General features: G+C 43.9%; 2 protein-coding genes across 4 annotated transcripts in view; one reads left to right on the top strand and one right to left on the bottom strand.

The window, feature by feature from the left end:
• The window catches only part of BARHL1 (BarH like homeobox 1), a 37,927-nt gene extending 20,631 nt beyond the window's left edge, over positions 1 to 17,296 (top strand). The window contains exons 3-7 of one of the 2 annotated variants that reach the window (XM_033137750.1): positions 4,611 to 4,963; positions 6,378 to 6,522; positions 8,418 to 8,460; positions 15,421 to 15,422; positions 17,020 to 17,296. In XM_033137750.1, the coding sequence (XP_032993641.1) occupies positions 4,611 to 4,905 (295 nt within the window). In that variant the 3' untranslated portion in view covers positions 4,906 to 4,963; positions 6,378 to 6,522; positions 8,418 to 8,460; positions 15,421 to 15,422; positions 17,020 to 17,296. Of the gene's footprint in view, positions 1 to 4,610; positions 4,964 to 6,377; positions 6,523 to 8,417; positions 8,461 to 15,420; positions 15,423 to 17,010 lie in introns of both variants that reach the window. The other variant, XM_033137749.1, reaches the window with a different exon arrangement.
• A 3,989-nt stretch (positions 17,297 to 21,285) lies between these two features.
• DDX31 (DEAD-box helicase 31) overlaps positions 21,286 to 21,963 on the bottom strand; it is a 65,970-nt gene continuing 65,292 nt past the window's right edge. The window contains exon 20 of one of the 2 annotated variants that reach the window (XM_033137480.1): positions 21,286 to 21,739. In XM_033137480.1, the coding sequence (XP_032993371.1) occupies positions 21,598 to 21,739 (142 nt within the window). In that variant the 3' untranslated portion in view covers positions 21,286 to 21,597. The remainder of the gene's footprint in view (positions 21,740 to 21,963) is intronic. The other variant, XM_033137479.1, reaches the window with a different exon arrangement.

Raw genomic sequence — 21,963 nt, 5'->3', positions numbered from 1 at the left:
TAAAAAAGTTGTTTTTTTAGGGAAGACTTAAGTCCATGCTTAAGGCCGAAATCTCCTACATATGCTTAGAACTCAGTAGGGCTTACTTCTAAGTAAACATGCAAGTTGCATAGTTCCAAAACTGAAAGCAATGGGTCTGAAAGCTGCAGACTCAGGCACAATTACCCAAGAGCAGTGCTTTTCTCTGGGGGTACTCAAGGGTACACAGTACTACTGGCACACCTGAGGATGGATCATTTCCTACTGAAATCAGAAGTATTTTAAGGGTTTCCCTTTGCCTGGATCCTGTCCACAGATATTGGTTGCTTAAGTGGGTGGGGCCGAAGGCATCAGTGGCCAGGACCAGAGGCAGAAGTGGGAGAGGACACCCCTTTCCCCTCTCTGCCAGCCCATTTCTCTTTCTGCCTGTCTCTTCCTTCCTGCCAGAGCTCTGAGTGACAGCTTGCAGGAGGCTTTGGAAATTAAGCTGGGGGCCCCCAATATGTAATATACAAAGCCTTTCTCCATGCACTCTGCCATTGTCAACTCACTGTCAATTCTAAAAGGGGCAAATCTGAGACTAAGGAGGAAGAAGCTGGCAGGCAGCCAGGGCAACCCCCTGGACTGGGTGTAAGCAAGAACGCAGGCAGGTGGGGGCTGACTAATGGCAGAGGGAGGTAAGCAGGGCAATGTCCCATCTGCCCTAACAGATCAGCCTCCTTTGCAGCTACGCTGAATGTGTGCATCACACAAGCACCTGCCAGTACATAATAAAAACAACAACAATTTGCGATCATTATGTTCAACGGCAAATCCTTGTGTGTGTGGAGCCACAAGGCTCATGTTACATTGATGACAATCCTCGGTTGACATGGCACCTCCTGTCATGTCCTACACAGACAAGGAAGTCACTTACACTTGTCTGTTTATGCCTCACTTCCCCAGACTTAAGATTGAACTTCTCAAAGGTAATGTGTAGGCTTTTATCGGGCAGAGGCAGCCTTTATAGCAGAGGCTATATGGAGCACAGTCTACTCCTGATGGGAAGTTTTCAATTGGGGCTTTTAAATAAAGTCTAGAAAGCCTTGAAGTATTAGCTGCTCCTCCTCCTCACAAGTAAGAATGTGGCCCTGTCGATGCTGGTTGCACTGATCATGCTTTGGGCTGCTTCAATGTCAGGTAGTGGGGGATCTTTTAATTGGAAGGTTAGCACTCTTTTACAGCGTGGAAGGGGGACCTGCGTGGACTTCCTGATGCTGCAGATTTCTGGCTCCCATCAGCCTCGGCCAGCATGACCAATGCTTAAGGATGATGCTGACGACCATGATGATGATTGAAGCTGAATGTTGGAACATTTAGGGCAAATAAAGGATAGTTTAGAGACAAGGAGAGTAAGAGGGGATATGATAAGACATTTATAAAATTATGCATAAGACTAGAACTTGTGGACATTCAATGAAGCTGAATGTTGGAAGACTGAGGACAGATAAAATAAAGCCCTTCTTCATGCAGCACAAAGTATAGAACAAGAGGCAGTGATGGCCAACAACTAGGATGTCTTTAGAGGATTAGACAGAGGGCTACTAGTCTAGTCACAATTGTTATCATCTGCCTCCACAGTCAAAGGCAGAAATGCTTCTGAATCCCAGTTGCTGGAAACTATAGGAGGGGAAGGGGCTCTTGTGCTCATGTCTTGGCTCCAGGGTTCTAGATGGTCCTTGTAAGAACAGGATGCTGGAGCCTGAACTAGGTGGGCAATTGGCCTGATCAAGCAGGCTCTTCTTATGATTAAGAGTTGTAATCCAGCGACAACTGGAGGGCCACACGTTCTGCACTTTGGCCTTTGTGGAAGCCTCTATATAAACCAGGTTGCAGGGTCCATCTCCAACAGCATCTCCGGGTAGGGGTGGGAAAGCTTCCCTTGTTTGCAGCCCTGCAGAGCAGATGCCGATCAGTGTAGACAATACAAAGTTAGATGGACCAATGATCTGACTCAACATAAACCAGCTTACTATGTTTCTATGTTCCTTGTAATGTGTTGTGGCCAGGGTTGAACATTGTACGGATGTTGCGCCTGCATCTTGTTTGATTTCCGACTACTTGATCCTCTGCAAACTGAATGTGTTGGCTTGCCTATTTGAGTGACAAACGCTCGTTCATACTGCATTGTTCACACGGCTATGTTCAAAGCAAGAGGAAAAACAAGGAAGCAGTAGGTCCTCTGCCTGGAGAAGACAGAGAAATGCTGTCGAGTAAGAGAGAAAAGGCGGGACTGCTCAACACCTACTTTGCCTCTGTCTTCACCCAAAAGGAGAGCAGTGCCTGACCTGGTGATAATAGAATAAATGCAAGAAGGAAGCTGCAGCCCAAGATAGGAAAAGAGGTGGTATGGGAAGACTGAGTTGCTTTAAATGAATTCAAATCTCCAGGGCCTGATGAGCTGCACCCAAGGGTACTAAAGGAGCTTGCCTCTGTTTATAATCTTTTGAGAATTATTGGAGAACAGGTGAGGTCCCTGCAGACTGGAGGCAGGCAAATGTTGTTCTCATCTTCAAAAAAGGGAAAAAAGAAGACCCAGGTAATGACTGACTGGTGTGCTTGACATTGATACCAGGAAAGGTCCTAGAACAGATAATTAAACAGTTGGTCTGTGAGCGCTTAGAAAAGGACGCTGTGGATATTAAGGTCCAGTATGGGTTTCCCAAAAACAAGTCATGCCAGACAAATCTCTGTCTTTTTAATAGACCTACAAGCTTGGTGGATCAGGGGAATGCTGTGGATGTACAGTATCTTGGTTTCAGTAAGGCTTTTGACATAGTCCCCCATGATATTATTGCAGAAAGCTGCTAAAATGTGGGCTGAATCAGGTAACTGTTAGGTAGATTTGTAGCTGGTTGACTGACCAAACCCAAGGAGTGCTCACTAATGGTTCCTTGTTATCCTGTAAAAAAGTGAGAAGTGGGGTGCCACAGAGTTCTGTCCTAGGCCTGTTTTTGTTTAGCAGCTTTATAAATGACTTGGGTGAAGGCAGTGAGGGGATGCTCATCCAATTTGCAGGTGACACCAAACTGGTAGCTAATGCCACAGAAGACGGAATCAGGATTCAAGATGACCTTAACCGATTGGAGAACTGCGCCCAAACTAACAAAATTATTTTCAGTAGGGACAAATGTGAGGTTCTACACTTAGGCAGGAATAATCAGTTGCACAAATATAAGATGGGGGACACCTGCCTTGCCAGTAGTACATGTGGAAAGGATCTTGGGGTCTTAGTAGACTACAAGCTTAACATGAGTCAATAGTGTGATGAAGCAGCAAAAAAAACACCCCAATGCTATTCTAGGCAACATTTTGTGCAGAGGAGGGCAACTAGGATGGTCAAGGGTCTAGAAGCCAAGCCTTATGAGGAATTGTTGAAGGAGCTGGGTATGTTTAGCCTGGAAAAGAGGAGACTGGGAGATATGATAGCCACCTTCAAATATCTAAATGGCTGTCACATGGAAGATGGAGCAAGGTTGTTTTCTTCTGCTCCAGAGGACACTCAAACCAATCGCTTCAAGTTACAAGAAAGGCGATTCTAACTAAACATCAAGAGTAACCTTCTGACAGTAAGAGCTGTTCAACAGTGGAACAGACTCCCTTGGAAAGTTGTGGACTCTCCTTTGGAGGTTTTTAAGCAGAGACTGGATGGTCATCTGTCATGGATGCTTTGGTTGAGATTCCTGCATTGCAGGGGGTTGGACTAGATGATGCTTGGGGTGCCTTCTAACTCTATGATTCTATGTGTGGCCACCAAATTTGAGTGCCTCAGATTGAGTTGGAGGAGAAGCAGCACGATAGGAAAGTTGTGGTGTTAGATCTGTGATTAACACTTCATATGTGCAAGTAAGCAGCCCATTACAATTCTTTCAGTTAATGTGAACATGAGCATGATTTTGTCCTCCTAAATTATGCTTTTCCTCTGTGCTGGGTCTTTTAATCCCTGCTTAATCCTCACATGCTGAGCAGGTCCTCAGTTGCCTGTTCATCAGGTGGTGGCTTGAAGTGTGAATCTGCCACCACAGAACTAACATCCCAGGCAGACACTCTTATGGCCGCTTAGAACACAATGGTTTTTGTTTTGTTTTCCCCTGATGCAATCAGCCAACAAGGTTTGGTCCATTCAATGAGATTCTGTTCCTCTATTCTTGAAAGTTAGTGAAACAAATAGCCCTTGCAGGTTGAATATCATGCTAAATACAGGAGTCTTAATACTATTTGTAGAATATATTGTGCTTTAAAGAAATATACTCTGAATCATGAAAGGGCGGGGGTGTTAATTTATATTTATTCTTTAAACAGTATTACTTTTGTAATACAGTCTGGTATGGAAACAAATTAAAAAATGGTATTATCATTTACTATGATGATTAATAACACTTAAAAACACCAGCCTTTCCAAGAGGGTCCGTTCCCACATGCAGCTGTACACACAGGTGTAGAGACTACGCAAAGTGCACGTGTGGAACTCCCTCCCCAAAGAGAGCAATCCCTTTGTCAAACGCAGACACATGAGATGGATTTTCTTAAAACGGTCAATAAAAGTGATCCAAGTGTCTTGACCCCCGAAACTTTTTTTCCCCTTACCCCAGGACCAAATGGAAAAGGCAGACCGCGGTGGGCCTGGAGCTGCTGGCCGAAGCCGGGAACTACTCGGCGCTGCAGAGGATGTTCCCGTCGCCTTATTTCTACCCGCAGAGTCTGGTGTCCAACCTGGATCCGGGCGCTGCCCTCTATCTCTACCGCGGGCCCAGCGCCCCGCCGCCGGCCCTGCAGAGGCCGCTGGTCCCCCGGATCCTCATCCACGGACTTCAAGGGGGCAGCGAGCCCCCGCCGCCATTGCCCCCACTGGCCGGAGTCCTTCCCCGGGCGGCTCAGCCGCGGTGAGGCGAGGAGGAGGGACCGGGCGCAGCTTCTGGAAGAGACAACGTGGGAACGCCGGGGGGGTGGGGTGGGTGGGAAATCCCTCTTTTGAACGGGCGTTGCTTTGCTCAAACACGCACGCACGCACGCACGCACGCACACGCACAATCAATCACACATGCAAGCGAACAAATTTGGTCCAGTTTGACTCTTGAAAACGGGAGGGGGAATCAGATCCTATTTGGGGGATATACCACGATGCACGCGTTTTAGTGCTTCCTTCCAGAGGCGTACCTAGGCTCCCTTGCGCCCTTGGCAAGGAGCGGTATCGGCGCGCCCCCTCCCTCCCCCCCGCATCTCCAGCAAAAAAAATTTTTTTTGACGTAATTCAATCGTCACAAATTACTCTTAAACTGGGCGTTTAACAGCCCAATCCTATAAATGACTAGGCTAATCAAAAGGAAATCCCACCGAGGTCAATGGGGCTTAATCCCAGGAAAGTGGGTACACCGGCCTGCAGCCTAAAGGTGGCAAGCCAGAGGCAGTAACTTCTGACAATACCTCGCTTGCCTTTTTGTTTCTTATGGCGCCACTTGGAGGTTGCGCCCTAAGTACTCACTTTACTCGGAACTAAGCCCGATTTAAGTCAATAGCCCTTGCTCTCTGGGGTAAACATGCAGCGGCGCGGGCTGGAAATTGGTCAAAGCGGGAAGGAAACCAGGGGAAAGTGACTCGGCTTTGCAAAATTAAGAGCCTCGCCTGACGTTTGGCGTCGTCGGCGTCCTCACGGGGAGCTCCGCTGCAGAAACTAACCGGCAGCAATGCCGGCTAGCTGGGGAGGGGGCTCTGCGGGGCTGCTGCGACAGCCCATGCCTCCACGCCGCGCCGAGAGGGGCACTATTTTTGCGCCTCCGCCCCACGGCCTGCGCCCTTGGCGGGGGCCAACATGGCTGACCCCTAAGTACGCCTCTGCCTCCTTCACACGACCTATTGGACGGTGCTTTGTTCCCTCTACATACCCGGACTTGCAAGCCGAGCAGCAGCAAATAGCCAAAGTATTATCAATAAATTTATTTCAAATAGGAAAAAAAAGTTTTAAAACAGTTAAATCAGATTACAGCCACAGGAGTAGGCTGGGCCCTGTGAAAATTAAAAACAACAACCACCCTATAAAAGACGGTCTCTCCCATGCTGCCTCTTGTTTGCATGGGGTTTCCTGCTCTTCAGACCCATTGACTTTCATAAACTCTTTTTACCCATGTGCACAAGTGTTCATGCCTGGGCCTGACGCAGTCCTTTCCCACAGAACAAGGAGGGTCATCCCTCCCTCTCTCCTGAAGTTGCCAACCTCCACAACCCTTCCCAGATTTCCTTCAATTTTTTTTAGAGCGCTGTACAACAGGAAGAGATTCAGCAGATGCAGTTCCCCTCCTCCAGATTTCAGGGAGAACCTGTTTGATAGCATCCCCTTTCCTAATAAACTTTTTTTTTTCCAGCTGAGGGCCACTTGTCCTCATAAGCAACCTTCTGGGGGACGCATGGCAGTGATGGGCAGGGCCTGGGGCCCTCACCTTTGTACCACAGGGGTGCTGCAAACCCCAGAGGTTTCTACGCACATGTGGACATCTATACTCCAGCCAGGTAAGCAAGAGTTCAGGGACTCATTCCAGCCAGGTAAAAGCATCTAAGAAAGGTGCAGAGCCTGGCCTGTGAAGGGCATGGCCTGGGGATATTTTTGAGGGCCACATAGACAGGTCTGGAGGGCCACATGTGAAGAGCCTCATCCTTACTCTGCATATAGGCCCAAACACCCTTTACACACATGGCTTCATGGACACATGCAGCCCACCAGAGAATATATCACCTCACATGCACACATAATACATTGACAGGGCCCTTCTATCCTACTGCAGCATTGCTTAATTTCCTTTGCGTGATCTGGCAAAGTTAAGCATCTTTTAATTATTATTTTTTTAAAAAAATGTCCCTTTGTTTTCAGATGGAGTGAATAGAGTCAAGCAGGCATCTTCCCCCAAAGAATCCTGGGAAATGTAGTTCCCTCACAGGGCTACAATTCCCAGCACCCCATAACAAACTAAAGCTTCCAAGATTCTTTTGAGGAAAAACATGCTTTTTGCATGCACCCACCCACAGAACAGCCCACCCTTCTGCCTGTCATTTCCTGGAGTGTGCTTCCTGTTCAAGAGGGGCTAAGCCCAGGGCAGCACAGTCCTACCTCTGGTTGCGTTCGCTGCGGGCTGCGTTCGGCAGAGGTTACGAACGCGCTGGACCTGGAAGTACCAGAACGGTACTTCAGGTTGCGCTCTGCTCATGTTGCAAACGGGGCTCCAGAACGGATCCCGTTCACAACCAGGGGTACCACTGTAATTGATACAGACATACCACAGGCAACCTCCTCAATGAGAGGGCAGTTTGGCTTTTCAGTTACTTAATATACATGATATACTTCATGGCACTCTAACATACCCCAGCCCCACTACCAGTTTGAGACTGAGGTCACATCCACACCAATAAGCAAATTGTTTGGGAGGTGTCCTCAGAGGCAAGACAAGAATAAGAGAATTTTTCACAACTTGGCAGCCCTGCCACATATCTGATCTGGGTTATTGATGGCTATTTATTTACACACACACGCACACACACACAAGTCTGTATGTAAGTTACACCCAGAGCAAACACTCTGAAATCAATGCACACTAGGTCCATGAACTTAGTGAACACAGGTCCATTTGTTTCAACGTATTTTACTCTGTTCAGCAGGATTAACATACAATTTAATCACCAACACCTCTTAAGTGGTTTACATCATTTCAGTTGGCCTTCTCTTAGTTTTATACAACTCTATATATCTATATATCTGTGTTTTACTTCTTTTGCTTCTTAAAATCATTTAAGAAATATATATTTAAATGGAGATGAGACCTGGCTTACTGGTACAGCATGCAGAAGGTCCCAGGTTTCATCCTTCAACAGCATATCCAGGTAGGATTGTGAATGTCTTCTCTTTGAAACCTTGCCAATCCGTGTAGACATTACTGAGCTAAGAAGACCAATGGTCTGACTTAGTATTTCTGTAATCCTGGTATGTGAAACACTTACCAGCCCAATTTTGGGAAGGTATGTAAAGATATATTTTTTTTAAAAAAAAAACATTCATTTTATAGTGTATATAAAACAGAGAGAACAGTTACAACAACAGGTGAAAATTAATTATTATTTTTGAAAAAAACCTAAACAATAGGCACGTTGAATGGGTTAAAATAACAGAATCCAATTTGATTTCAGCAGATGAGACTAGGTTTGGAAACCTACCTATGAGTAAGCCCCACTAAACGCAGCAGGGATTACGTCTGTTTCAGGCCTTCCCCCAATTCTGGAAATTAGTTGCTGGCAGACCATCAGCCTGGCTCGAGGTACAGAAAGGTGTAGATTGCTCCCTCCAACACACACACACACACACACACACACACACACACACAGAGCAAAAGAAATAACTATGTTTTATCTCCCTGTAGCACAAGAGGACTCCTTTTATGCTAGACCAAGAATTTTCAAAAAGTATGTAACTTTAATTTTTTTTTTCTTTTTGTAAATAACTTTGGTGCACAAATGTATATGAATTATTTATTGGTGAACCCAGAGGGCGTATTTGTGTAAGTGAGTCTCGTAAGTCTGTATATCTGTAGGATTCTCTTTTCCGGACTTTGTAATGAGGAAGAAGAAAAGGAGGATTCTTGCTTTAGAAGAGATCAGGGGGGAGGGGAAATCTTCCTCTCTTGCTTTCCCTCTTTCCCCCCTCTCCCTCTCTCTCTCTTTTTTTTAAATGTGGAAATAAACTTCTTTACAAACAGATTGAGTCATTTCCTAGCCTTCTTCACCCACCCCACTTCGCTACAGAGACATCAAAACATGCTGGAAAGCAATGAGAGAGAAGAAGAGGCAATAGGAAGTCCCTAAAATTCTCGCTGGAGGGAAAAATAATTCTGGTTACGTGGATGAGGAATCAGTTTAATGTCTCTACCCTGCTTTTCAGCCCAGAAGGATGCTTTTGGTGACTTGAGAACTGGATCTGGCCAATGGCCCATCTAGTACAGCATCCTGTTCTCACAGTGGCTTGTGGGAAAACCCACAAGCAGGACCCAGGCACAAGAGCCCTCTCCCCTCCTGTGGTTCCCAGCAACTGGTACTGTATTCAGAAGCATTGCTGACTCATGGTTAGTAGCCCTTTATAGCCCTCTCCCTCATGACTTTGCCTAATCCTCTTTTAAAGCCAGTCTAGGTTGGTGGCCACCGCTGCTTCCAGCAGGAGGAAGTTCCATCGCTTGAACTATGTGCTGTGTGCATCCGTTCTTAGCCTATCAACATTTTACAACTGTGTAAAATAAAAGTAAACAAAAGCAGCTCAGGTAAGCCTTCCGATATGTTGCTGGTTTCCATCATACGTGACCCATCAACTTGCAGGCAAGGATGCAGGAGAAATTTGATCCTTGTTTTATTTACAGGTGGAACTTAAGCTAATTCTCTGTTTCTGAAATGCCATCTTGGACAGCTTTAGAAGAGGATTAGACAAATTCATGGAGGAGAAGCCTATCAATGTGGCTATGCTCTGTTCCCAAAGAAAATCCAAACAAACTGAAAGCATGCAGACAAAAAAAAAACACAATTTGTCGCGGTAAAAGGTGGCAGTGCTTAGCTGTGGCAAAAGCCTTGGATAGTAGTTATCCTGGGGTTATGTACCAGGATGTGTGCATGCTATCCAGCAGCGGCTGGTGCGCTTTGGGAGTAGGACCACAGAAGGCAAGGAGTCCATGAGTAGGCAGAGCCAGAGCCAGGTCTACAAGGGGCAACACTGAGGTGAAGGAATAAGAAGTGGACAGGCAGGACTACTCCTTGGACTGGATATAAGTAAGGAAGGTGAGGGCAAGCTGGAGAAGGATGGAGAAGAAAACCTGAATTAGTCAGCTCTGCCTGTTGGCCACCCTGCCGTCCGCATGATCATTCTGAATAGGTACCAGCCACCATGGCCTGACTCTTCACATCTGAGCATGTGCCTCCCTACAGAAAGCAGCCTAGGCCAGACCAGTGACTCATGCAGAACTGCGAAAGAGGTTCTCCTCTGTGGGTGGTGGTTGGTGCTCATGTTATTCTACAAGGGACAATCCTAAGGAGGAGGAAGCTGGCAGCCGGAGCCATCACCACCCCTGGGACGATTGCAAGTAAAAAGGCAGGCAGGGAGTGGGGACTGGCTGAGAACGGGCTGACAGTTAGTAGGGCACTTGCCCCAGTGGACCAACCTCCACTGGTGGGGCTTATTTTTGTTGTTTCTCTGCCCTCTGTACCTTCTGAAAGCAGAGTCGGGAGAGCTGGAGAGGGTCAGGGAGGCGGGGACCTTGCCAGCGACAGTGAATTATTAACGCTCATCTTGCAAACAGATAATGGCCTTAAATGATCGCTTTGGTGAAAAAACAAAAAAGAGTGCCTTCCACCCTCCAGCAATAATGAAAAGGGGGAAAGGGGAGGAACAAGAGAAGGAAAGGACTTAAGTTGCTCATCTGCCTTTGGCCTGCATCTCCCCCAGCAGCTGGTCACCGGGACAAGCCTGGGAGCTGCTCTCTGTCTTGGGAAGCCGACAGATGGGTTGCGAGGCTTAGCTCTTTACACAGAACCAGGCCTCTGCCAGACCAGCGTCAATCCCCCCCCCCCCCGCACACACAAACACACACACACAGATCTCCTCCCCAACCTGCAGGCCAGACTGCAAAAATATATGCATGCAGGTCAGACACCCAAGCGGAGGGACAACAAATGGTGATAAATGAAACAGCTATGCAGAGATCCTCAGCAGGGAGGAGACAAGGAGGGCCCTAGGGGCTGAAAATGGACAGGCATAGAAATGATCTAAGGAGCTGCAGAAAATGTTGGCTTCACTAGGGATGGGAGAATTTGCCAATTTTGTTTTTCTCTTTCCATTTCTTGTCTTACTGTCCAGTTCATTTTTTTTAAAGTTCTCATGAAAACTCTGTCTTTACCATGAGTGTCCACTTGTTAGGGTTTCAGTCTTGTTTTTAATGTATCAATTGTTTTAGTTTAACTGTTCTTAGTCATCTTATATGTAAATCTCCTGGAGGCAGTGGTTTAGAAGGCAGTGAATAATCTGTGATGTTGATAATATTCACCAGCATTTTAGTGTGAATTTCTCCTAAAAGACTCATCTTTGTAGGCAGTTTTGCCTAACATACACATTTATTTGCAAGCCATATCCCCCAGTGTGATATATTTACCGGTATGTATGCCATTTTCATTATTATATGCATTTTTATGCACACTTTGCCCCAGTACATGCATTTCTGTACCTGCAGGCTGGAGAATTGTGATGCAAAATGTGAACGCCATGATACCACTTTAAACAGTCATGACTTCCCCAAATAATTCTGAGAGCTGTAGTTTCATAAAGGTGCTGAGAGTTGTTAAAAGAGACCCCTGCGTTCCCCTCACAGAGCTACGATTCCCATAGTGTTTTAGCAGTCAATTTATCTACATGGGGAATTCTGGAAATTGTAGCTCTGATAGGGGAAATGGGTGTGTGTGTGTTCCTGAGAACTCTCAGCACCCTTCACAAACTACAACTCCCATAAAAAATTTTTGGTGGGGGGGGGGAGACTGGTATCATAGTGCTTTACATGTATGGTGTGAATGTGGTCTCTGTCTTCACTGGGAAGTCTGAAGCCCTTCAGATGTTGCATGACTCCATCACCCATCTCGGAGCAACTCTCCTGTGAGGAAAGGCTGCAGTATTTTTGACTTTTTAGTTGGGAAAATAGGCAAGTAAGAAGCAATGCAGTAGAAATTTATAAAATTCTGCATGGATTGGACAGATAAAAGAAAGGTCTTCACACAGTGCATAGTTAAACTATGGAATTCTCTCCCGTAGGAGACAGTTATAGCCACCACCTATGGTGTCTTTAAAAGAGGATTGGACAAATTCGTGGATATAAAGGCTATCAGTGGCTAATAGGCAGACCCAGATGACAGCAACTCAAGGTGCCGGGCTAGGAGATCTTGAGAGGCCCAAACTGAATAGCATCTGATCATGAGAAACAAAACCTCTTTCTCTTCTTTATCAACTCAATGAAAGCAGAACACTGCTGAAATCTTAGCACTGATTAAAAGACTGTTTATAAATTTATGGAATTAATGAAGACATCCACACAGAACCTTCATAGGGGAAATCATAGCTAAGTTACAACATTGTACTATATACAAGGCCAGAACAGTTTCTTTCAAGGTCTTTTGGATGCAAATTTAATCAATTATATCATTAAAATCAGTAAGTCACAGTTTATCATTTTATATGCAGAGAATGCTTAGATCACACAGCCAATCTTGGGACATTGTTGAGCGTAGATCATTCTGTATCCTTTTTAGTCTATAAAATGATGTTTCGCCAGTACAGTTTGTAACCATTAAACACAGGAACAATCTGAAAATTGTTCCCATGTTTGGAAAAGCTGTCTGAAATTTTCCTGGAATATTACTTGATACATATCTTGGTCGGTGAAATTTTCTTTTTCAGGGTGAGCTGGTTTGACATACAGGTGGAAGTGCAAGAGTTCATTGACTAGACTAAGGTCAACATCCTTTGGATACTTTGCACCAAAATCACAATGCCATTGTGAATATGTTCCTTGGTTGCTTGAAGGTTCACCACAAAAGAAAAATTGCCAGCTCCTATACACCGTTGCCCTTCTGTTTAGGTTGGCTTTAAGAGTGTCCATGACAGGTATACGGTAAATGAATTTACCCTTAACTCTTTGAGAAAGTTTGTTTAAGGCTTCAGGTGCTGTCCCATCATTGCCCCCCCCCCATAACTTCTTTTGACAGTTTGGTACTCTACCTGTGGTAGAGTAAATTTTTCTTGCTGTTCAGTTTCATCAAACTTAGCCTGGGTGTTTGATACGAACTATAATAGCTGTAAATATTTACACATGTGCTCAATAAAATTTGCAAACTTGGAAGTGCCTTGCTAACTTTATGAAATTGGTCTAGCAAAACTATCCAAAGGTGGAGCATAAACATGAATTCAAATTCTCCCATTTTCTGCAGAAGATTTGCAGCTTGTTGTCTAGTTATCTCCTTTTTCGGTTTCATCACAGTAAATATGATTGAGGAATTCAACAATGTAAGTATAACTTTCACTAATAGCTGCAGTAGCTTTGTCATGAGCCTCTCTTACTGTGTCAGATTAATGTTTAGGAACTTTTGACTCCAAAGCAAGAATTCTTTTAGCACTGCCCATCTTTCTAAAGTAGCTGAGAAAAAACAATAAAGTTAATCTATTGTGGTAAAAAAATCACTGCAGGCATAAGTAAACTGCAGTTCAGCCAACGAGATTTAGGGAATGTCCAATGCATGGAATAATCTATGCAAACTTGTTCCTTTCCAGCATTTTTGGTTGAATGCCGTTATAATTTTCAGCCATATTGGATGCATTGTCATATGACTGTCCCTCTACATTTGCTGGAATCTATTTCAAGTTCAGTATCAGCTCAGCCATACTTTCACTGGTGTGATCTTTCAGCTCAAAAAGATTCAGTAAGCATTGAGTTGGTATTCTATTGTGGGGAGAAACATATCTAACAATGACAGTAAGCTGATAAACATGGGAAACATCAGGGGTTGAATTGACTGATAAACTAAAACAACCTGCCTATTTGAAGTCGCTCGGTATTGCTTCTTGAACTGTATTAGCTATCACCTGGATAACCTCGTCGCATATGGCTTTGGATAAGTAGGATGGGTGACCAAAGCCTTTACCTCCATGCCGATTTATGAGAGCACACAGGAAGGGATCAAATCTGGCAATTAATTCAAGCAATTCCAGAAAGTTACCATTATTTGGTGAACCGAATTCCTGAATTTCATCATTTCCCCAAATGCCAAGCCACGTTCTGCCAAAAGAGAAAGCGCTGCAATAACTCACTGAAATACGTGCCTCCAGTAATCCTGCTCTGCTTTGATTTGCTCTTCGAGTTTTGATGTGAGCATCTGACCATGCTTTCTTGTTAAGCATGTTAGCATAGAGTTAATATGATTTTTAGAGTTTCTGTGGGTTCGAACAAGATAAGTGTGGTGCTAATAATCAAAGTCATTAGAAGCTAAAGCTATAGTTCAGGTAGTTGGGTTAGAGAAAAGTTTGCACACAAAACAGTAGACTTTTCCTGTTGTGGGAGAATACACTAGCCATTCCTGAGGGTAGGTTTTTCCATTTACTTTTGGTGGAATAGAATCGATCCAGAGTATTTCCTCGTTATTCAATGTGGTCCATAAACCTACGTCTTTATTGTCTCTGAAATCACTAGTTGGTAATTTTGTGTCTGCGGTGCTGGGGTTTTTGCTGAGATCATTTGCTTTGTTTTCCAATTCTTCAAGATTGCATTGAGCTTGAACTGCCATCTCATGGCTTGTTCCTTCTGCGCCTTCAGTGGCAGACCATGGGGTCTTAAATTTCAGAGGTGCCCTGTGCAACACCAAGATTTGGTGCTCCTCACCTCTCTCGCTCCATTCTACACCATAACTGCAGCATCCCTTGCTGCAGGACTCCTGAAGGCTCAGAGTCCAGTGTGACCAAACCAATCGCACTCCCCTGAATCTGCCTCTGGTGCCTTGTGTTAGTCTTTGTGGGTCCAGTCACTTGACTGCCACTTTCCTTACAATTTTCTGTACTTGCGGCTGTAGTCACTGAAAACAGTTCTCCTCAAAGTTCTTGGGAGGCTGCTCTCTGTATACAAACTGGTTGTTCTGCTCAGACTGCTTAGTGTCGTCTACTTGATTTCCTTCTATTTGTAAACACGAATGTTCTGTATCTGAGGGATTATGTTAGGGCTGTTTCTGCCGGCTGTACAAAGCCGGATGACGTGATTGGCTTTAAATGTTGGGAGTATTTCCTTCTGTTCTTTTTGTCGCTTCCATTTACTAGCACCAATTTCATATTGCTTGCTCATTATTATTTTCACAAAAGGTGAAAATTAAATATTGTGATTCACGGTGATATAAAATGATCTGAACACTTGCATTGCTTCATAGTGGACGATATTGATTCTAAGTAGCTTTAAAGCCTCCACGAATTTACTAAACAATAAGTATTCACTTGTCATAGACTCGTGTGTCACATGTTTAATGTTGGTAAGGAACTGGGCCTAGACTGTAAAATTTGCCTGTTTTTTTTTTAATGGGGGGGGGGGGGAGGCCGAGGCCCTCCTAGATCATGAGGCCCTGGGATGCAGCCTCCTCAGTCTATATGTAAATATAGCCAGTACTATTTTTCTATAAAAAAGGTGCTGGAACTCACTATGAACGGCTGCCTCAGTCTCTTAGAATGGCAGTGGCAGCCACCTGAGAGCAGATCCTCCAATTGTCCCTATGTTCCAGGGATGTCCCTGATTTTGAGAACCTGTCCTTAGGACATCCCTATTTTCATTGGAAAAATGTTGGAGGGTATGGAGTTATCTGGCCGCCGAGCCGTCTGAAGGCAATCCTGTATAGGGAAGTTTTTTTAAATGTTTCATGTTTTATTATGTTTTTATATATGTTGGAAGCTGCCCAGAGTGGCTGGGGCAACCCAGTAAGATGTGTGGGGTATAACCCAGTAAGATGTGTGGGGAATAATTATTAAGAAAGGGGACAGGGAAATTGGAGAAAGTTTGGAGGGTATGTCTAAGAGGTGCCGGAACCGAGTTCCTGTGAGTTCCCCCTGAAAAAGCCCTGAGTGTAGTACAGTGGTACCTTGGGTTACAGATGCTTCAGGCTACAGAATCTGCTAACCCAGAAACAGTACCTCGGGTTAAGAACTTTGCTTCAGGATGAGAACAGAAATTATGTGGTGGCAGCATGGTGGCAGCGGGAGGCCCCATTAGCTAAAGTGGTACCTCAGATTAAGAACAGTTTCAGATTAAGAACGGACCTCCAGAACGAATTAAGTTCTTAACCCGAGGTACCACTGTACTGCTACTAGCCATGATGGCTGCACCCCTGTGGCAGCATCTCTTGGAATACCAGTTGCTGGAAACTGCAGGAAGTGAGAGTTCACCTGTGCTCCATTCCTGCTTGTGGGTTTCCCACTGAAGTATTTGGTTGGCCATGGTGAGAACAAGACACACTGGACTAGATGGGCCCCCTTTGGTCTGATCTTATAGGACTCCAGCACTTTCTGGAGGTTGCCCACCCCTCTTGTTACTGGTTGAAGGTAATACCTCAGCTCCACCACTGTCCCTTTTTGTCATAGCCATTCACTCTTGGGAAACACCAGAAGAGGCTAAACTGTGGCCCTCTGGACGTTGCTATGTGACAACTCCCATAACCCCTGACAGATGGAGGTGCTGTTTCATCAGTCTGCCTCAGGGACTCTGGTCTGCTGTGGAAAGGGTTGTACTCCCCTTGAGCCCTCAGCTTTGTAGATTAGGGGTGCTCCTTGATCCTGGCAGCTGTGGTGGCAAGGAGTACATTTACGCCAGGGCATTTAGTGTACCAACCATCACGTCTCTTGAGTCAGTCTGATTTCGCACTGGTTATCCATGCCTTCACTGCATTGCTGTTCAGATTACTGCAAACTTGAGTTACATGGAGCTACCCTAGAAGACTGTCTGGTCAGTGCAGCACTTCAAATGATGCAAAATGTAATGGCCAAGCAATTGTTCCCCAGGCTCAGGAGAAGATGTTTAAAGCCCTCAGCGGCTTAGTTCCTCTGGGGCTGCATGCCTCATTATGAACCTGCCCACTTGTTAAGAGCTGCAGGAGAGACCCTTATGAAGATATGACTGCCAGCAGAGGCCCACTTGACAGGCATGTGGGGGAAAGCTTTTTCCTCCATCACCCCAAGATGAAGGAATGCAATCACACCCACCCACGTCTGTGTTGTTAGGAAAGGTATCAAGGCACAGTTAAAACAAAAACAAAAAACCAAGCAGTTTTCTATAGACTCGAGATTTTAATGTAAATAGCCCCCCCCCCTCCCGCTACATAAAGAGCAGATTTTGGCTAACATTCCCAATGTAACATGGTCATGGTCTAATTTTAATCAATTGTTTTTCTTTCTGTTAAAACCATGTATAGCCATTCAAGCAGACCGAGAGTTGACTGCTTTTGAACAACTTATGGTCAATGTTCCTGCTACAGAGAACAATCAGAGAAAAATCTTTGTTGACATTTATTAAGGACTGGAAACTTCTTATGGACTTTTTGCGTGAAAGAGAAAATGAACTTGTAATATCTGGATTTGAAGATTGAGAAAATGTTGGCTTATAGAAAATAGAATAGTTGGATGTCAATTTGAGTGAATACTTTGAACTAGTTGCTATATTTAGCTGACAAGAGAATCAGAAGTCTTTTAATCTTTTCCTATTTTAAATTTTCTTTTCTGTTTTTTCTTCTGTTTCTTTTTTCCTTCTCCCTTTTCTTTGCTCCTTTTTTTAAAAAAATTAATTTTTAAAAATATTTCTTTTATTCCGGTATATAATAAAGACGCTTTGTATTTAAACTTTTGTACATCTTTTGATGAGTATCAATTAAAATAAAATGTGTGGAGAAAAAATTGTTCGTGCTACATCAGTGTGTGAAGTGCCAACTATATACAAAATATTAATTGAGGTAGAATTTGGCCATCTTATGGCCACAAAAATTCCCTGGGAAATGGACCTTGAAGTAATAATCTCTAATGGAAAATGCTTTGAGTTGGGGGGCGGAGGGGCGGAGAGGACATTTTAAAAGTTTCAGCCCAATTAGTGGAATTCTCTTTGAAATGCATACATAGGTGATATATTTTCTGCTTGCGAATATCCCACAAGGGGGGGGGGGCAACATCAACCTGTTGGAAGGGATGTGGGAAGACTGGATCTTACATGCATACAGATGGTTTTGCAAATCTGTTTACCCATTTTGGGTTTTGATATTTAAAAAATTGAGTTTAATATTCAAAGTGGACCTACAGCCTTACCCTCTAACTTGCTTTACTTGGAATAAAGGGCATATCTACTCCACCAATTGCTCATGAAGAACTTTTAATATTCCTCCTCACAGTGGAAAACATGGAAACAGCCATGCTCTTGGGCCAGAAAATTGAAGTGTGGTACTCCATAGCGTGGTCAATAGCCCTGTCTGAAAAGCTGATGTGCCAGATTTGTGCTACCAAAGGGAATTCTAACCAACAGCTTTTCTATATTGTGTGGCAACCGTTTTTGGATGATACGGGTTAAGAAGACTGAGTTCTCATGGTAATATATGGAAAGATTTCTTGGAATGATTTGTAATACGGTAATTTTATTTGATATTTTTAAGCAACGTGGTTGATGTGTTTTGACTTATGTTTTTATGTGTGATGTGAAGAATGAAAATAAATAAACATATTATTTTAAAAACCTGAGGTTTTAACATTTGCATTGTTTTATTTTTTATGGTTTGTCCTTAGGTTTTGATTTGTTATATACCACCATACTGGTTTTCATAAAGGCTGTGTAAAAGGATAATAAAATCAATGGATAACTTAATTTAAAATGAGGCCCAGCCTTTCTCCTGTTGCAGCCAGACAAGATGCATCTGGTTGCTCACAGAACAAAACACCTCCCATGGCTTATTCCTGAGAATTCAGGGGTCTCAGGTAGACAGTCTCTGCATATGAATGTTCCATTTAACTGCTGCTGCAAACAACTGTTGCCTGGCCCATCTTCCATGAATTTGCCTATCTGTTTTGTTTAAGAATAAAAAATGGGGCCTGCAACAGGTGTGGAGTGTTGCTGGTGGCCCTTGGGACTGGTGAGGCAGAAGGCAAGGAGACCAACAGTAGGCAGAGCCAGAGCCAATGACAGGCAGAGCCAACTCATTCAAGTTTTATGCCCACCATTCTCCTCCTTGCAAAGTTCTGCAACAGCGAAACTTAGACTGACTGGAGGAAGCTAACAGGCAGTGCCACCCCCTGGACTAATTATAATTAGCTATAATTAAGGAAGGAAGCCATCAAATCACACTTTAACTAAATTGTATAATTTGGTATTTAAATAATTGGTATTAATTGTATTAATTGGATAAAACTGGCATTGTTTTAATAAGGCTGTTATTGGAATAATATTGGAAAGACTGATACACACACACACACACACACACATGAATGAAATATATAATTAGTTATAATTATTTGTTGTTATTATTATGACATTTCTATCCCAGCTTTCATCCAAGGAGCTCAAAATGAGAGTTGTTAGGAGATTCTTATTCCCCACAGAACTACAGTTCCCAGAACGGTTTAACAACCAATGCCTCTTCCCAGGGAACACTGGGACCTGTAGCTGTGTGAGAAGTAAGGGGTCTCCTAACAATTCTTAGCACTCTGAATAAACTACAGTTCCCAGGGTGGTTTTTTTTGGTGGGAAAGTAATGCCTGTTTAAAATGGTATAACGGCGTTTCGAATGGAGTTTTCTGGTGCTCTACTTGGTGGATTCTTGTTTTTTTATATTATTATTTTTAAAAACCCACAAAACATCAAGGAAGCAGAAGCAGCTCATTAAGTCAAAACATCTCCCTTTTGAAAGGTGTTGATTTTACATGAGAAAAGAAGCCCAGAAGCCCAGGTCAGGGGCTGAATTTGGTAAATCCCCAGGGTTTCTTTTTCTCTCTGTGTGAGTGTGTGTGTGTATAAGAAGGGTGTGAGAGGGCGGAGGAGGGGATTGTCCCCAGCTCTGGGGTTAATAAAGTGGGAAAAGAGTCTCTTTCAGAGGCATTGCAAACAAAGTCCCCCCCCCTCCCCTAAAGAAGCCCCCTGTCCAAAGGCCTACATGGATTGACTTAAACCCAGGGGATAAGTGCTTTAAATTAATCTCATTGCCTAAGAATGAGGCCAAACAAAACTCTTTTAAAATCATATTAAAAATCTATCAAAGGAACAACTTGCGCTTTTCATTGAGAGAGAGAGAGAGAATAATCCAGCAACGGCCTTCCTTACATTTACACAGCCCAGAAATGCAAATCAAAGATGTTCTGTGCTATTTAATTGCCCTTGTAGCGCCCAGCCGATGCCATCTCGCACGTTAATGAATGACAACCCTTTCTAACACGACAGGAAAATGGCAAGATTGAAATTTGTCCTCGCCAAGACACATTTGGGAAGGAGTTGAAAGGTTTCACTTTGGCAAAGGGATTAAAAAAAAAATCAATTTGAAATATAGTAGGTGAAAGCATACAACCCTAGAAAAAAGGTTACAGACCAAAGCTGCTAGTGTAAATCAAAATATGAACTTGAAGGTAATAGGAATTGGTAAAATAGTCTAAGGCTGAAACGCTCAATGGGACTTACCATTTATGTGTAGATATGTAGTGAATAGCATTGCATGAACAGATGTCCTGTGATAAAGAGTTTGGAGGCTAACAGGACAGTTGCAAATAACATGGGGCAGAAATTCCAGAACTATTGAGCCACAAGAAATAAATGGGTTTGAAAAATAATGGAAACAAAAAGCAAGCACATGGGAGGATGCTGTCAGTTGCATCTCTGTTTAACTCACTGTTCTGTTCTGGTCATGCCCTGCCTTGGAGAAGGCCCTAGCTCAGTGGTGAACCTTCTGTAACATCCTGGGAAGCCACTGCCAGTCAGTGTAGACAATGCTGAGCTGGGTGGGCCAATGGTCTGACTCAGTATAAGACAGCTTCCCAGACCTCTTAACTTGCCCCTGCTAGGACAGTTCTGCTGTGTATCTGTAAACCTGAATCACTCAAATCACCCTCAAAGAAGCAAAAAATAATTTGTCCTCTGAGGAGGCTTCATGGTGTATCTCTGTATGACTGGCTACAGTACCCTGACTGGGGTGGGGGTGTCACAGCCTCTGCTGAAAAACCTCTAGCCAAGAAGAGTCCACCACCTTCACGGCACTCTGTGTCACAGTTGGACAGCCCATCCTTCTGATCTTTAAAAAATAAACATCCTTCAGCCCTCTGATATTTTTGATGGCTTCTTCTACATCTTTTCAAGCTCTATAAACAGCAGCACGGAAAGGTTTCCACTGCCAGAAGACTACACTCCCCTTGTCGCATACCAGTAATGGGCATAGGCAGAGCAAAGGGTGCAACACTTATCTTTGTACAATGAATGGGGAACCTGTTGCCTTTTGCTGGACTACAACTCCCATCATCCCTGGCTTTTGGCCTATGTTGGCTGGAGCTGATAGCAGTTGGGAGTCCCCCATCCATCCTTTGTAAAGCAGACTGAAGAAGTCATAGAGATTTATACATACAGGTATGTGTGCGTGCGCACACACTTTTCCATTTATTTATTTATTCATTCATTCAGTATATTTCCACAGCATCCTTCAAGAATAAAGGCGGCTCATGTAAGGTAATTATATTAAAAAAATACAATGAATATAATTAGGAGGGCTACTGCTTTCACCATTGCCACTGTTTCAGGGGTTGCAGGCTCTACTCTGCATTCATAACCCCACCCCCCAAAAAAGAAAGTTTTGGTTAAAAGTTGTTACAACCAGCACACCTTAAATTTCACACTGGACAATGCTGTTCTGAATTTTGCTTTCCATTTCCCTGTAGCAGACTTTGCAAAAGGGGTTGTGGGGGAAGAAGCACCTCAATTTTTGGTGATACTCCCAGATTGCAGCTACTGTGAGTCTCAGCTATCTTGGGAGAGGCTGAGAATTTCTGGCTCATCTTTCAGTTCCCAGGCTGGCCAGCTTTTTCTTCTTCTTGACCTTAGATGCAACCATGTCCAAGCCACTCGAGTATTCAGACTGCAAGATTTCGGCCAGACGGCGCTTGCCCCGAGTTTTCTTGAGAAGAAACTCACGTCTGGGCAAAAGAAAGGAGAGAGAGAGATAAGGAAGGAGAAAACTGTTTTTAAAGGATTTGGTTTTACAAGGAGATGTTGGATTTTAAAATTTAAGTATGCACTCTTCAACGTTCCCACTTTGAAGAAAGTCTCACCAAACTTAGTGGAATTTTGGGCCAAACAAGATGTGCCATTCATTACATGATTAACATATCCAAGTTTGTTTGTTTTTCTAAAATTAAAT

Source organism: Lacerta agilis, chromosome Z, assembly GCF_009819535.1.
Source record: "Lacerta agilis isolate rLacAgi1 chromosome Z, rLacAgi1.pri, whole genome shotgun sequence".
NCBI classification, from domain to species: domain Eukaryota; kingdom Metazoa; phylum Chordata; class Lepidosauria; order Squamata; family Lacertidae; genus Lacerta; species Lacerta agilis.
This window is presented reverse-complemented; position numbering and strand designations above follow the sequence as displayed.